Source organism: Oncorhynchus clarkii, chromosome 23 (assembly GCF_045791955.1).
Source record: "Oncorhynchus clarkii lewisi isolate Uvic-CL-2024 chromosome 23, UVic_Ocla_1.0, whole genome shotgun sequence".
Classification (NCBI taxonomy): domain Eukaryota; kingdom Metazoa; phylum Chordata; class Actinopteri; order Salmoniformes; family Salmonidae; genus Oncorhynchus; species Oncorhynchus clarkii.
In genome coordinates, this window is record NC_092169.1 from 58,342,145 (window position 1) to 58,354,526 (window position 12,382).

The 12,382-nt window shown below is 45.8% G+C and overlaps 1 protein-coding gene across 8 annotated transcripts in view; it reads right to left on the minus strand.

Annotated features, from left to right (window-relative positions):
• The window catches only part of LOC139381119 (dedicator of cytokinesis 1), a 547,069-nt gene that overhangs the window by 383,258 nt on the left and 151,429 nt on the right, over nt 1-12,382 (minus strand). For all 8 annotated transcript variants that reach the window (XM_071124416.1, XM_071124412.1, XM_071124414.1 and 5 more), the window contains exon 24: nt 11,316-11,386. In XM_071124416.1, coding sequence (XP_070980517.1) covers nt 11,316-11,386 — 71 coding nt within the window. The remainder of the gene's footprint in view (nt 1-11,315; nt 11,387-12,382) is intronic.

A 12,382-nucleotide genomic window follows, 5' to 3' on the forward strand; every position in this document is an offset into this window, starting at 1 on the left:
AGGGAGGGAGGGAGGGAGGGAGGGAGGGAGGGAGGGAGGAGAGGAGGGAGGGAGGAGGATAGAAGAGGAGGGAGGGAGGAGAGGAGGATAGAAGAGGAGGGAGGGAGGAGAGGAGGATAGAGGAGGAGGGAGGGAGGGAGGGAGGAGAGGAGGATAGAAGAGGGAGGGAGGAGAGGAGGATAGAAGAGGGAGGGAGGGAGGAGAGGAGGAAAGAAGAGGGAGGGAGGGAGGGAGGATAGAAGAGGAGGGAGGGAGGAGAGGAGGATAGAGGAGGAGGGAGGGAGGGAGGGAGGAGAGAACAGGAGGGTGGGAGGAGAGAACAGGAGGGAGGGAGGAGAGGAGGGAGGGAGGAGATGGGGATAGAAGAGGAGGGAGGGAGGAGGATAGAAGAAGAGGAGGGAGGGAGGGAGGGAGGAGAGGAGGATAGAGGAGGAGGGAGGGAGGGAGGGAGGGAAGGAGGGGGAGGGAGGGAGGGAGGGAGGGAGGGAGGGAGGAGAGGAGGATAGAAGAGGGAGGGAGGCAGGAGAGGAGGATAGAAGAGGGAGGGAGGCAGGAGAGGAGGATAGAAGAGGGAGGGAGGGAGGGAGGGAGGAGAGGAGAGGAGGATAGAAGAGGAGGGAGGGAGGAGAGGAGGATAGAATAGGAGGGAGGGAGGAGAGGAGGATAGAGGAGGAGGGAGGGAGGGAGGGAGGATAGAAGAGGAGGGAGGGAGGAGAGGAGGATAGAGGAGGAGGGAGGGAGGGAGGGAGGGAGGGAGGGAGGGAGGAGAGAACAGGAGGGTGGGAGGAGAGAACAGGAGGGTGGGACGAGAGAACAGGAGGGAGGGAGGAGAGGAGGGAGGGAGGAGATGGGGATAGAAGAGGAGGGAGGGAGGAGGATAGAAGAGGAGGGAGGATAGAAGGAGGGAGGGAGGGAGGGAGGAGATGAGGGAAGAGAGGAGGATAGAAGAGGGAGGGAGGGAGGGAGGAGAGGACAGGAGGGAGGGAGGAGAGGAGGGAGGGAGGAGACGGGAATAGAAAAGGAGGGAGGGAGGAGAGGAGGGAGGGAGGATAGAAGAGGAGGGAGGGAGGGAGGGAGGAAGGGAGATAGAAGATGAGGGAGGAGAGGAGGATAGAAGAGGAGGGAGGAGAGGATGATAGAAGAGGAGGGAGGAGAAGAGGATAGAAGAGGAGGGAGGAGAGGAGGATAGAAGAGTTGGAAGGGAGGAGAGGAGAAGAGGAGGGAGGGAGGGAGGAGAGGAGGATAGAAGAGGGAGGGAGGAGAGGAGGATAGAAGAGGGAGGGAGGGAGGAGAGGAGGATAGAAGAGGGAGGGAGGATAGAAGAGGAGGGAGGGAGGAGAGGAGGATAGAGGAGGGAGGGAGGGAGGGAGGGAGGGAGGGAGGGAGGGAGGGAGGGAGGGAGGGAGGGGAGAACAGGAGGGTGGGAGGAGAGAACAGGAGGGAGGGAGGAGAGGAGGGAGGGAGGAGATGGGGATAGAAGAGGAGGGAGGGAGGGAGGAGGATAGAAGAGGAGGGAGGGAGGAGGATAGAAGAAGAGGAGGGAGGGAGGGAGGGAGGGAGGGAGGGAGGGAGGAGAGGAGGGAGGGAGGAGAGGAGGATAGAGGAGGAGGGAGGGAGGGAGGGGAGGAGGATAGAAGAGGGAGGGAGGAGAGGAGGATAGAAGAGGGAGGGAGGCAGGAGAGGAGGATAGAAGATGGAGGGAGGGAGGGAGGGAGGGAGGGAGGGAGGGAGGGAGGGAGGGAGGGAGGGAGGGAGGGAGGGAGGGAGGGAGGGGAGGAGAGGAGGATAGAAGAGGAGGGAGGGAGGAGAGGAGGATAGAATAGGAGGGAGGGAGGAGAGGAGGATAGAGGAGGAGGGAGGGAGGGAGGGAGGATAGAAGAGGAGGGAGGGAGGAGAGGAGGATAGAGGAGGAGGGAGGGAGGGAGGGAGGGAGGGAGGGAGGGAGGGAGGGAGGGAGGGAGGGAGGGAGGGAGGGAGGGAGGGAGGGAGGGAGGAGAGAACAGGAGGGTGGGAGGAGAGAACAGGAGGGAGGCAGGAGGAGGGAGGGAGGAGATGGGGATAGAAGAGGAGGGAGGGAGGAGGATAGAAGGAGGGAGGGAGGGAGGGAGGGAGGGAGGGAGGAGATGAGGGAAGAGAGGAGGATAGAAGAGGGAGGGAGGGAGGGAGGAGAGGGGGATAGAAGAGGAGGGAGGGGGGGAGGAGAGGGGGATAGAAGAGGAGGGAGGGAGGGAGGAGAGGAGGATAGAAGAGGGAGGGAGGAGAGGAGAGGCGGGAGGGAGGGAGGGAGGGAGGGAGGGAGGGGGGGAGGGAGGGAGGAGAGGGAGGGAGGGAGGGGGAGGGAGGGAGGAGAGGGAGGGGGGGAGGGAGGGGGGGAGGGAGGAGAGGACAGGAGGGAGGGAGGAGAGGAGGGAGGGAGGAGACGGGAATAGAAGAGGAGGGAGGGAGGAGAGGAGGGAGGGAGGATAGAAGAGGAGGGAGGGAGGGAGGGAGGGAGGGAGGGAGGGAGGGAGGGAGGGAGGGAGGGAGGGAGGGAGATAGAAGATGAGGGAGGAGAGGAGGATAGAAGAGGAGGGAGGAGAGGAGGATAGAAGAGGAGGGAGGAGAGGAGGATAGAAGAGGAGGGAGGAGAAGAGGATAGAAGAGGAGGGAGGAGAGGAGGATAGAAGAGGTGGAAGGGAGGAGAGGAGAAGAGGAGGAAGGGAGGAGAGGAGAAGAGGAGGGAAGGAGGTGTCATGACATTGGCCTCTTTGGGTATAGCAATCCCATCCCCCTCTCCCTGCCTCCCCCTTGCCTCCTTCAACTAGGCTGCTGTGGTCAGAGGTCGTAAATTCCTGAGAAGACCTCATGGACACACAGTTATAGAGAGTTGTTTTTCATGGAGAACAAAGGAAATCCTTCCACCTCACAGAACTTGAGGTACGAACAAATTTCATGTTCCGGAGAAAGTATAAAAGATGGGTGGAGAATCAAGCGACGAACTGGTCCGTTTGTCACAACTTGGGGAAGCTCATGGGAGACGGTGTGGCCACATTACCATAATGCTGTTTATATAATAACCTCAGATATGAGGTTTACATCTAATTGTTGTATAAGATGAATGAGTGAGGATGATACTGTTTGTATAATTGTGTAATATGATTTCGGACTGTTTAATGAAGAAAAATACAATTCCCTTTTGATTTGAACTAAATCAGAGGACCGCCCCTGAGCCCAGTTAGGGTCAGACATCCTGGACCGCCCCTGAGCCCAGTTAGGTTCAGACATCCTGGACCGCCCCTGAGCCCAGTTAGGGTCAGGCCTCCTGGGACAGCCCCTTTTCTGCCATTCTGAATAAAACCCAACTTTGAGAAATTATCAGCAGACCGAGCTTACCTCAATTACGAGATGGCTAAAGGTTGCAGACCATGTTTCTCTTAATCACGGGAGTACAAAGGTTGTAAGACCATTGCTGAATATTTTAACCATACCACGTGGTTAAACTTTTAGACTATCGATACTGACAGAATGAGAACAAGTCTTTGATATTAATTACTAGTCTGCAGCTAGGTATTCGGTATCATTGAACGCGATGAACGACAACCGCCGAAACATCCATTCTAAAAGGAATGTCACTCTGAACAAGCCCCTCTAACCACAACCGAGAGAGAGAGGGAGAGAGACGGACAATTCTACAACAGAAACTAACTTTTCAACAGCGATCAAGACGACACACTGAGCGTAAATAATTATATTGATCGCATTTGTTCCCGAATGAGTGAGCGTTCATGTGTAAAGGATTAGCATTTAAATTGTTATAATTATCACTTTGTAGTGACTTTTTAGTCGACCCCCACTTCCCCTTTTGTCTAACAAGCCGCAATACCGGTTTAACCCACTAGGGGCACATCCTCCTATCATTAAATGTACCTTGTTTGTTTGTTTGTTTATGCATTTCTGTGACTTACTTAGCTAGTAATAAATACATGATACAAGACAATTGATGTATGGATGACTCATAGTGAAGACTGGGTTCGTGTAGATAACCAACAATTTACGACGTTTGGAATGAGCCACAGGGTGGCTAAGGTTAGGCATGAGGTTAGCAGTGTGGCTAAAGGTTAGGCATGAGGTTAGCAGTGTGGTTGAGGTTAGGCATGAGGTTAGCAATGTGGTTGAGGTTAGGCATGAGGTTAGCAGTGTGGTTGAGGTTAGGCATGAGGTTAGCAGTGTGGTTGAGGTTAGGCATGAGGTTAGCAGTATGGTTAAAGTTAGGCATGAGGTTAGCAGTGTGGCTAAAGGTTAGGCATGAGGTTAGCAGTGTGGCTAAAGGCTAGGCATGAGGTTAGCAGTGTGGCTAAAGGTTAGGCATGAGGTTAGCAGTGTGGCTAAAGGTTAGGCATGAGATTAGCAGTGTGGTTGAGGTTAGGCATGAGAATAGCAGTGTGGTTGAGGTTAGGCATGAGATTAGCAGTGTGGTTGAGGTTAGGCATGAGATTAGCAGTGTGGTTGAGGTTAGGCATGAGGTTAGCAGTGTGGTTGAGGATAGGCATGAGGTTAGCAGTGTGGTTGAGGTTAGGCATGAGGTTAGCAGTGTGGTTGAGGTTAGGCATGAGGTTAGCAGTGTGGTTGAGGTTAGGCATGAGGTTAGCAGTGTGGTTGAGGTTAGGCATGAGGTTAGCAGTGTGGTTGAGGTTAGGCATGAGGTTAGCAGTGTGGTTGAGGTTAGGCATGAGGTTAGCAGTGTGGTTGAGGTTAGGCATGAGGTTAGCAGTGTGGCTAAGGTTAGGCATGAGGTTAGCAGTGTGGCTAAGGTTAGGCATAAGATTAGCAGTGTGGTTGAGGTTAGGCATGAGGTTAGCAGTGTGGTTGAGGTTAGGCATGAGGTTAGCAGTGTGGTTGAGGTTAGGCATGAGGTTAGCAGTGTGGTTGAGGTTAGGCATGAGGTTAGCAGTGTGGTTGAGGTTAGTCATGAGTTTAGCAGTGTGGTTGAGGTTAGGCATGAGGTTAGACGTGTGGTTGAGGTTAGGCATGAGATTAGCAGTGTGGTTGAGGTTAGGCATGAGGTTAGATGTGTGGTTGAGGTTAGGCATGAGATTAGCGGTGTGGTTGAGGTTAGGCATGAGGTTAGACGTGTGGTTGAGGTTAGGCATGAGGTTAGCAGTGTGGTTGAGGTTAGTTTTAAAATACAATTCTAGAATTAGGCGGGGCTTCCGACTTTGCAACTTGGTCAGATAGTGACTAGCCAGTCTGTCTGGGTAGAGAGGTGGTCAGATAGTGACTAGCCAGTCTGTCTGGGTGGAGAGGTGGTCAGATAGTGACTAGCCAGTCTGTCTGGGTGGATAGGTGGTCAGATAGTGACTAGCCAGTCTGTCTGGGTAGAGAGGTGGTCAGATAGTGACTAGCCAGTCTGTCTGGGTAGAGAGGTGGTCAGATAGTGACTAGCCAGTCTGTCTGGGTAGAGAGGTGGTCAGATAGTGACTAGCCAGTCTGTCTGGGTAGAGAGGTGGTCAGATAGTGACTAGCCAGTCTGTCTGGGTAGAGAGGTGGTCAGATAGTGACTAGCCAGTCTGTCTGGGTGAAGAGGTGGTCAGATAGTGACTAGCCAGTCTGTCTGGGTGGAGAGGTGGTCAGATAGTGACTAGCCAGTCTGTCTGGGTAGAGAGGTGGTCAGATAGTGACTAGCCAGTCTGTCTGGGTAGAGAGGTGGTCAGATAGTGACTAGCCAGTCTGTCTGGGTGGAGAGGTGGTCAGATAGTGATGTCTATGGAATGCTGTACATTGAGATGAGCTTTTTCAACAGCACAATAACCACGGTGATGTGTTCCTCTGAATATGCCCTTTAAAACGTAGAAACTATTTCAGAGGGACAGCATACCCTTAACCGCAAGGCATTATGGACAAAATGTCATGTCCTTCCAGTGCAGAGTTTAGACAGGACAATGTCCCAAAGTCACTTCCCTAATACAGACCTGTCTGGTCACATGACCCTTCCCTAATACAGACCTGTCTGGTCACATGACCCTTCCCTAATACAGCCCTGTCTGGTCACATGACCCTTCCCTAATACAGACCTGTCTGGTCACATGACCCTTCACTAATACAGACCTGTCTGGTCACATGACCCTTCACTAATACAGACCTGTCTGGTCACATGACCCTTCACTAATACAGACCTGTGTGGTCACATGACACTTCCCAACGGGCACCATATTCCCTCTGTAGTGCAGTACAGCAGGCACCATATTCCCTCTGTAGTGCAGTACAGCAGGCACCATATTCCCTCTGTAGTGCAGTACAGCAGGCACCATATTCCCTCTGTAGTGCAGTACAGCAGGCACCATATTCCCTCTGTAGTGCAGTACAGCAGGCACCATATTCCCTCTGTAGTGCAGTACAGCAGGCACCCTATTCCCTCTGTAAGTGCAGTAATTTGCTCAGGACCCAATTTGGGCCCAGCCACAGTTCTGCATGTATAACGTCAGAACATCATATTTAACATTCAGTCAACGTAGGCTATAATGTGTTCTGCGTGAGCAGTTGAACAGCTCAGCTTCATGAATGTAGAACAGGACGCTAGTGAATAAGGACGAACATCTCAGGTTGAGGCTTCAAACTAAATCCATGGATGTATAACAAACACAGACCCTTATGTTCCAATATTACATCAACTAGTCTGTAAAACTGGAGTGTCCTAGTGATCTATTCATCTAGTGTCCTAGTGATCTATTCATCTAGTGTCCTAGTGATCTATTCATCTAGTGTCCTAGTGATCTATTCATCTAGTGTCCTAGTGATCTATTCATCTAGTGTCCTAGTGATCTATTCATCTAGTGTCCTAGTGATTTATTAATCTAGTGTCCTAGTGATGTATTCATCTAGTGTCCTAGTGATCTATTCATCTAGTGTCCTAGTGATCTATTCATCTAGTGTCCTAGTGATGTATTCATCTAGTGTCCTAGTGATCTATTCATCTAGTGTCCTAGTGATCTATTCATCTAGTGTCCTAGTGATCTATTCATCTAGTGTCCTAGTGATCTATTCATCTAGTGTCCTAGTGATCTATTCATCTAGTGTCCTAGTGATCTATTCATCTAGTGTCCTAGTGATTTATTCATCTAGTGTCCTAGTGATGTATTCATCTAGTGTCCTAGTGATCTATTCATCTAGTGTCCTAGTGATCTATTCATCTAGTGTCCTAGTGATCTATTCATCTAGTGTCCTAGTGATCTATTAATCTAGTGTCCTAGTGATCTATTCATCTAGTGTCCTAGTGATCTATTCATCTAGTGTCCTAGTGATCTATTCATCTAGTGTCCTAGTGATCTATTCATCTAGTGTCCTGGTGATCTATTCATCTAGTGTCCTAGTGATCTATTCATCTAGTGATCTATTAATCTAGTGTCCTAGTGATCTATTCATCTAGTGTCCTAGTGATCTATTAATCTAGTGTCCTAGTGATCTATTCATCTAGTGTCCTAGTGATCTATTCATCTAGTGTCCTAGTGATTTATTAATCTAGTGTCCTAGTGATTTATTCATCTAGTGTCCTAGTGATCTATTAATCTAGTGTCCTAGTGATCTATTCATCTAGTGTCCTAGTGATCTATTCATCTAGTGTCCTAGTGATCTATTCATCTAGTGTCCTAGTGATCTATTAATCTAGTGTCCTGGTGATCTATTCATCTAGTGTCCTAGTGATCTATTCATCTAGTGATCTATTCATCTAGTGTCCTAGTGATCTATTCATCTAGTGTCCTAGTGATCTATTCATCTAGTGTCCTAGTGATCTATTCATCTAGTGTCCTAGTGATCTATTCATCTAGTGTCCTAGTGATTTATTCATCTAGTGTCCTAGTGATTTATTCATCTAGTGTCCTAGTGATTTATTCATCTAGTGTCCTAGTGATTTATTCATCTAGTGTCCTAGTGATCTATTCATCTAGTGTCCTAGTGATCTATTCATCTAGTGTCCTAGTGATCTATTCATCTAGTGTCCTAGTGATCTATTCATCTAGTGTCCTAGTGATCTATTCATCTAGTGTCCTAGTAATCCATTAATCTAGTGTCCTAGTGATCTATTCATCTAGTGTCCTAGTGATCATTCATCTAGTGATCTATTCATCTAGTGTCCTAGTGATCTATTCATCTAGTGTCCTAGTGATGTATTCATCTAGTGTCCTAGTGATCTATTCATCTAGTGTCCTAGTGATCTATTCATCTAGTGTCCTAGTGATCTATTCATCTAGTGTCCTAGTGATCTATTAGTCTAGTGTCCTAGTGATGTATTAATCTAGTGTCCTAGTGATGTATTCATCTAGTGTCCTAGTGATCTATTAATCTAGTGTCCTAGTGATCTATTCATCTAGTGTCCTATTGATCTATTCATCTATTAGTCTAGTGTCCTAGTGATCTATTCATCTATTAATCTAGTGTCCTAGTGATCTATTCATCTAGTGTCCTAGTGATCTATTCATCTAGTGTCCTAGTGATGTATTCATCTAGTGTCCTAGTGATCTATTCATCTAGTGTCCTAGTGATCTATTCATCTAGTGTCCTAGTGATCTATTCATCTAGTGTCCTAGTGATCTATTCATCTAGTGTCCTAGTGATATATTAAATCTAGTGTCCTAGTAATCTATTAATCTAGTGTCCTAGTGATCTATTAAATCTAGTGTCCTAGTAATCTATTAATCTAGTGTCCTAGTGATCTATTAATCTAGTGTCCTAGTGATCCATTAATCTAGTGTCCTAGTGATCTATTAATCTAGTGTCCTAGTGATCTATTAATCTAGTGTCCTAGTGATCTATTAATCTAGTGTCCTAGTGATCTATTAATCTAGTGTCCTAGTGATCTATTAATCTAGTATCCTAGTGATCTATTAATCTAGTAATCTATTAATATATGGAGTGATAGTGATCTATTAATCTAGTGATCTATTATTCTAGTGTCCTAGCGATATATTAATCGAGTGATCTATTAATTGAGTGATCTATTAATCTAGTGATCTATTAATCTAGTGATCTATTAATCTAGTGTCCTACTGATCTATTAATCTAGTGATCTATTATTCTAGTGTCCTAGTGATCTATTAATCGAGTGATCTATTAATCAAGTGATCTATTAATCTATTGATCTATTAATCTAGTGCCCTAGTGATCTATTAATCTAGTGATCTATTATTCTAGTGTCCTAGTGATCTATTAATCGAGTGATCTATTAATCTAGTGATCTATTAATCTAGTGATCTATTAGTCTAGTGTCCTAGTGATATATTAATCTAGTGATCTATTAATCTTGTGTTCTAGTGATCTATTCATCTAGTGTCCTATTAATTTAGTGATCTATTAATCTAGTGTCCTATTAATCTAGTGTCCTATTAAATCTAGTGTCCTATTAAATCTAGGGTCCTATTAATCTAGGGTCCTATTAATCTAGGGTCCTATTAATCTAGGGTCCTATTAATCTATTAATCCAGTGATCCAGTGATCTAGTGATCTAGTGATACATTGATCTAGTGATACATTGATATATTGATCTAGTGATATATTGATACATTGCCAAGACCTTGATGTGCACCTTTATAAAAGCTTTTCTAATTAAAATGTTATTTTGTCAAATTAAATCAATACAATACGATGATATAACATTCATGGCATGTCAGATTAACCACTGCACTGTTGGTGAAGCAGCAGTTCCACGTTCCCACGGCAACCGGGACTATATATAACCAACCCACATGGTACAGCTGGTGAATGTTAAGTGGTGTGTGTGCGTGTTTGTGTGTGTGTGTATGTGTGTGTGTGTGTGTGTGTGTGTGTGTGTGTGTGTGTGTGTGTGTGTGTGTGTGTGTGTGTGTGAAGCACAGAGCCTAAAGGTAAGTAGCTCGAGGATAACGAGGTGTGACCACACACACTGCACAAGCCACAATATCAAATCAGTTCTTTAATCCAAACCAATTGTTAAAGTTAATCGCCCCCCCCAAAAAATAAAGGGGAGACAATCTCTAAAACACGGAATGTAATTTCAAAGACAAAAGACAAACCCACTGACCAAGGCTCTTTAGTCTCTCTCTTCCATGTCAGAGCGCTTTACCTTAATCAGTCAAATCATTTACACGTGTCTTAGATTTCTTAGATTGACTTTGTAACTCACAGCTTTTTCAGATTCACTCCTGCACCTCTTCCTTAGCTTCGGGCATCCTTACATGTACAGATAATGACACTACAGTACAGTCGAACAGGAGTCACCGATAATGACTACAGTATTCAGGAGTCACAGATAATGACACCACAGTACAGTCGAACAGGAGTCACAGATAATGACTACAGTATTCAGGAGTCACAGATAATGACACTACAGTACAGTCGAACAGGAGTCACAGATAATGACTACAGTATTCAGGAGTCACAGATAATGACACTACAGTACAGTCGAACAGGAGTCACAGATAATGACATTACAGTATTCAGGAGTCACAGGTAATGACACCACAGTACAGTCGAACAGGAGTCACAGATAATGACTACAGTATTCAGGAGTCACAGATAATGACACTACAGTACAGTCGAACAGGAGTCACAGATAATGACTACAGTATTCAGGAGTCACAGATAATGACAATACAGTATACAAGAGTCACGGAAAATGACACTACAGTATAGTCGAAGAGGAGTCACAGATAATGACAACAGTATTCAGGAGTCACAGATAATGACTACAGTATTCAGGAGTCACAGATAATGACACCACAGTACAGTCGAACAGGAGTCACAGATAATGACAATACAGTATACAGGAGTTACAGATAATGACATTACAGTATAGTCTAACATGAGTCACAGATAATGACATTACAGTATTCAAGAGTCACAGATAATGACATTACAGTATTCAGGAGTCACGGATAATGACATTACATTATTCAGGAGTCACAGATAATGACATTACAGTATTCAAGAGTCACAGATAATGACATTACATTATCCAGGAGTCACAGATAATGACATTACAATATTCAGGAGTCACAGATAATGACATTACAGTATTCATGAGTCAAAGATAATGACATTACAGTATAGTCTAACAGGAGTCCCAGCCAGTGGAGGGAATAAGAAGTCAATCTCATCTCTGTTATGGCCTTGTAGAAGTGTGTTATATACAGTGTGAAAGCATGAGTGTATAGTGTACATAACCAGATGTGTTAAAACATAGATAATGACATTACAGTATAGTCTAACAGGAGTCACAGATAATGTATAGTATAGTGTATAGTGTACATAACCAGATGTGTTAAAACATTCACCACGGGACAGCAGTTTCCCTGATGAAAACCCACCTGAGCTCCTTGGGATCGAAGACCAGTTTGACGTCGTTCACGATGGTGGGGACATATCTCAGCGCTGCACCCTGGACAAAACAAAAACGATTAGGATTATCCCTGATCTTAAAGGTGATTAGATGACCAACTGGGTAACAGCCCTGGCCCTCACTAGAATGTTGAATGTTAACTACAATATCACAATATTTTGTATGACAGGATGTGTCGTTACGCTTGTCTAGAGTCATCAGTCATTATGCTTGTCTAGAGCCATTAGTCATTATGCTTGTCTAGAGTCATCAGTCAGTAGGCTTGTCTAGAGTCATCAGTCATTAGGCTTGTCTAGAGTCATCAGTCATTATGCTTGTCTAGAGTCATCAGTCATTAGGCTTGTCTAGAGTCATCAGTCATTATGCTTGTCTAGAGTCATCAGTCATTATGCTTGTCTAGAGTCATCAGTCATTATGCTTGTCTAGAGTCATCAGTCATTATGCTTGTCTAGAGTCATCAGTCATTATGCTTGTCTAGAGTCATCAGTCATTATGCTTGTCTAGAGTCATCAGTCATTATGCTTGTCTAGAGTCATCAGTCATTATGCTTGTCTAGGGTCATCAGTCATTATGCTTGTCTAGAGTCATTATGCTTGTCTAGAGTCATCAGTCATTAGGCTTGTCTAGAGTCATCAGTCATTAGGCTTGTCTAGAGTCATCAGTCATTAGGCTTGTCTAGAGCCATTAGTCATTATGCTTGTCTAGAGTCATCAGTCATTAGGCTTGTCTAGAGTCATCAGTCATTAGGCTTGTCTAGAGTCATCAGTCATTAGGCTTGTCTAGAGTCATCAGTCATTATGCTTGTCTAGAGTCATCAGTCATTATGCTTGTCTAGAGTCATCAGTCATTATGCTTGTCTAGAGCCATCAGTCATTATGCTTGTCTAGAGTCATTAGTCATTATGCTTGTCTAGAGTCATCAGTCATTATGCTTGTCTAGAGTCATCAGTCATTATGCTTGTCTAGAGTCATTATGCTTGTCTAGAGCCATCAGTCATTATGCTTGTCTAGAGTCATCAGTCATTATGCTTGTCTA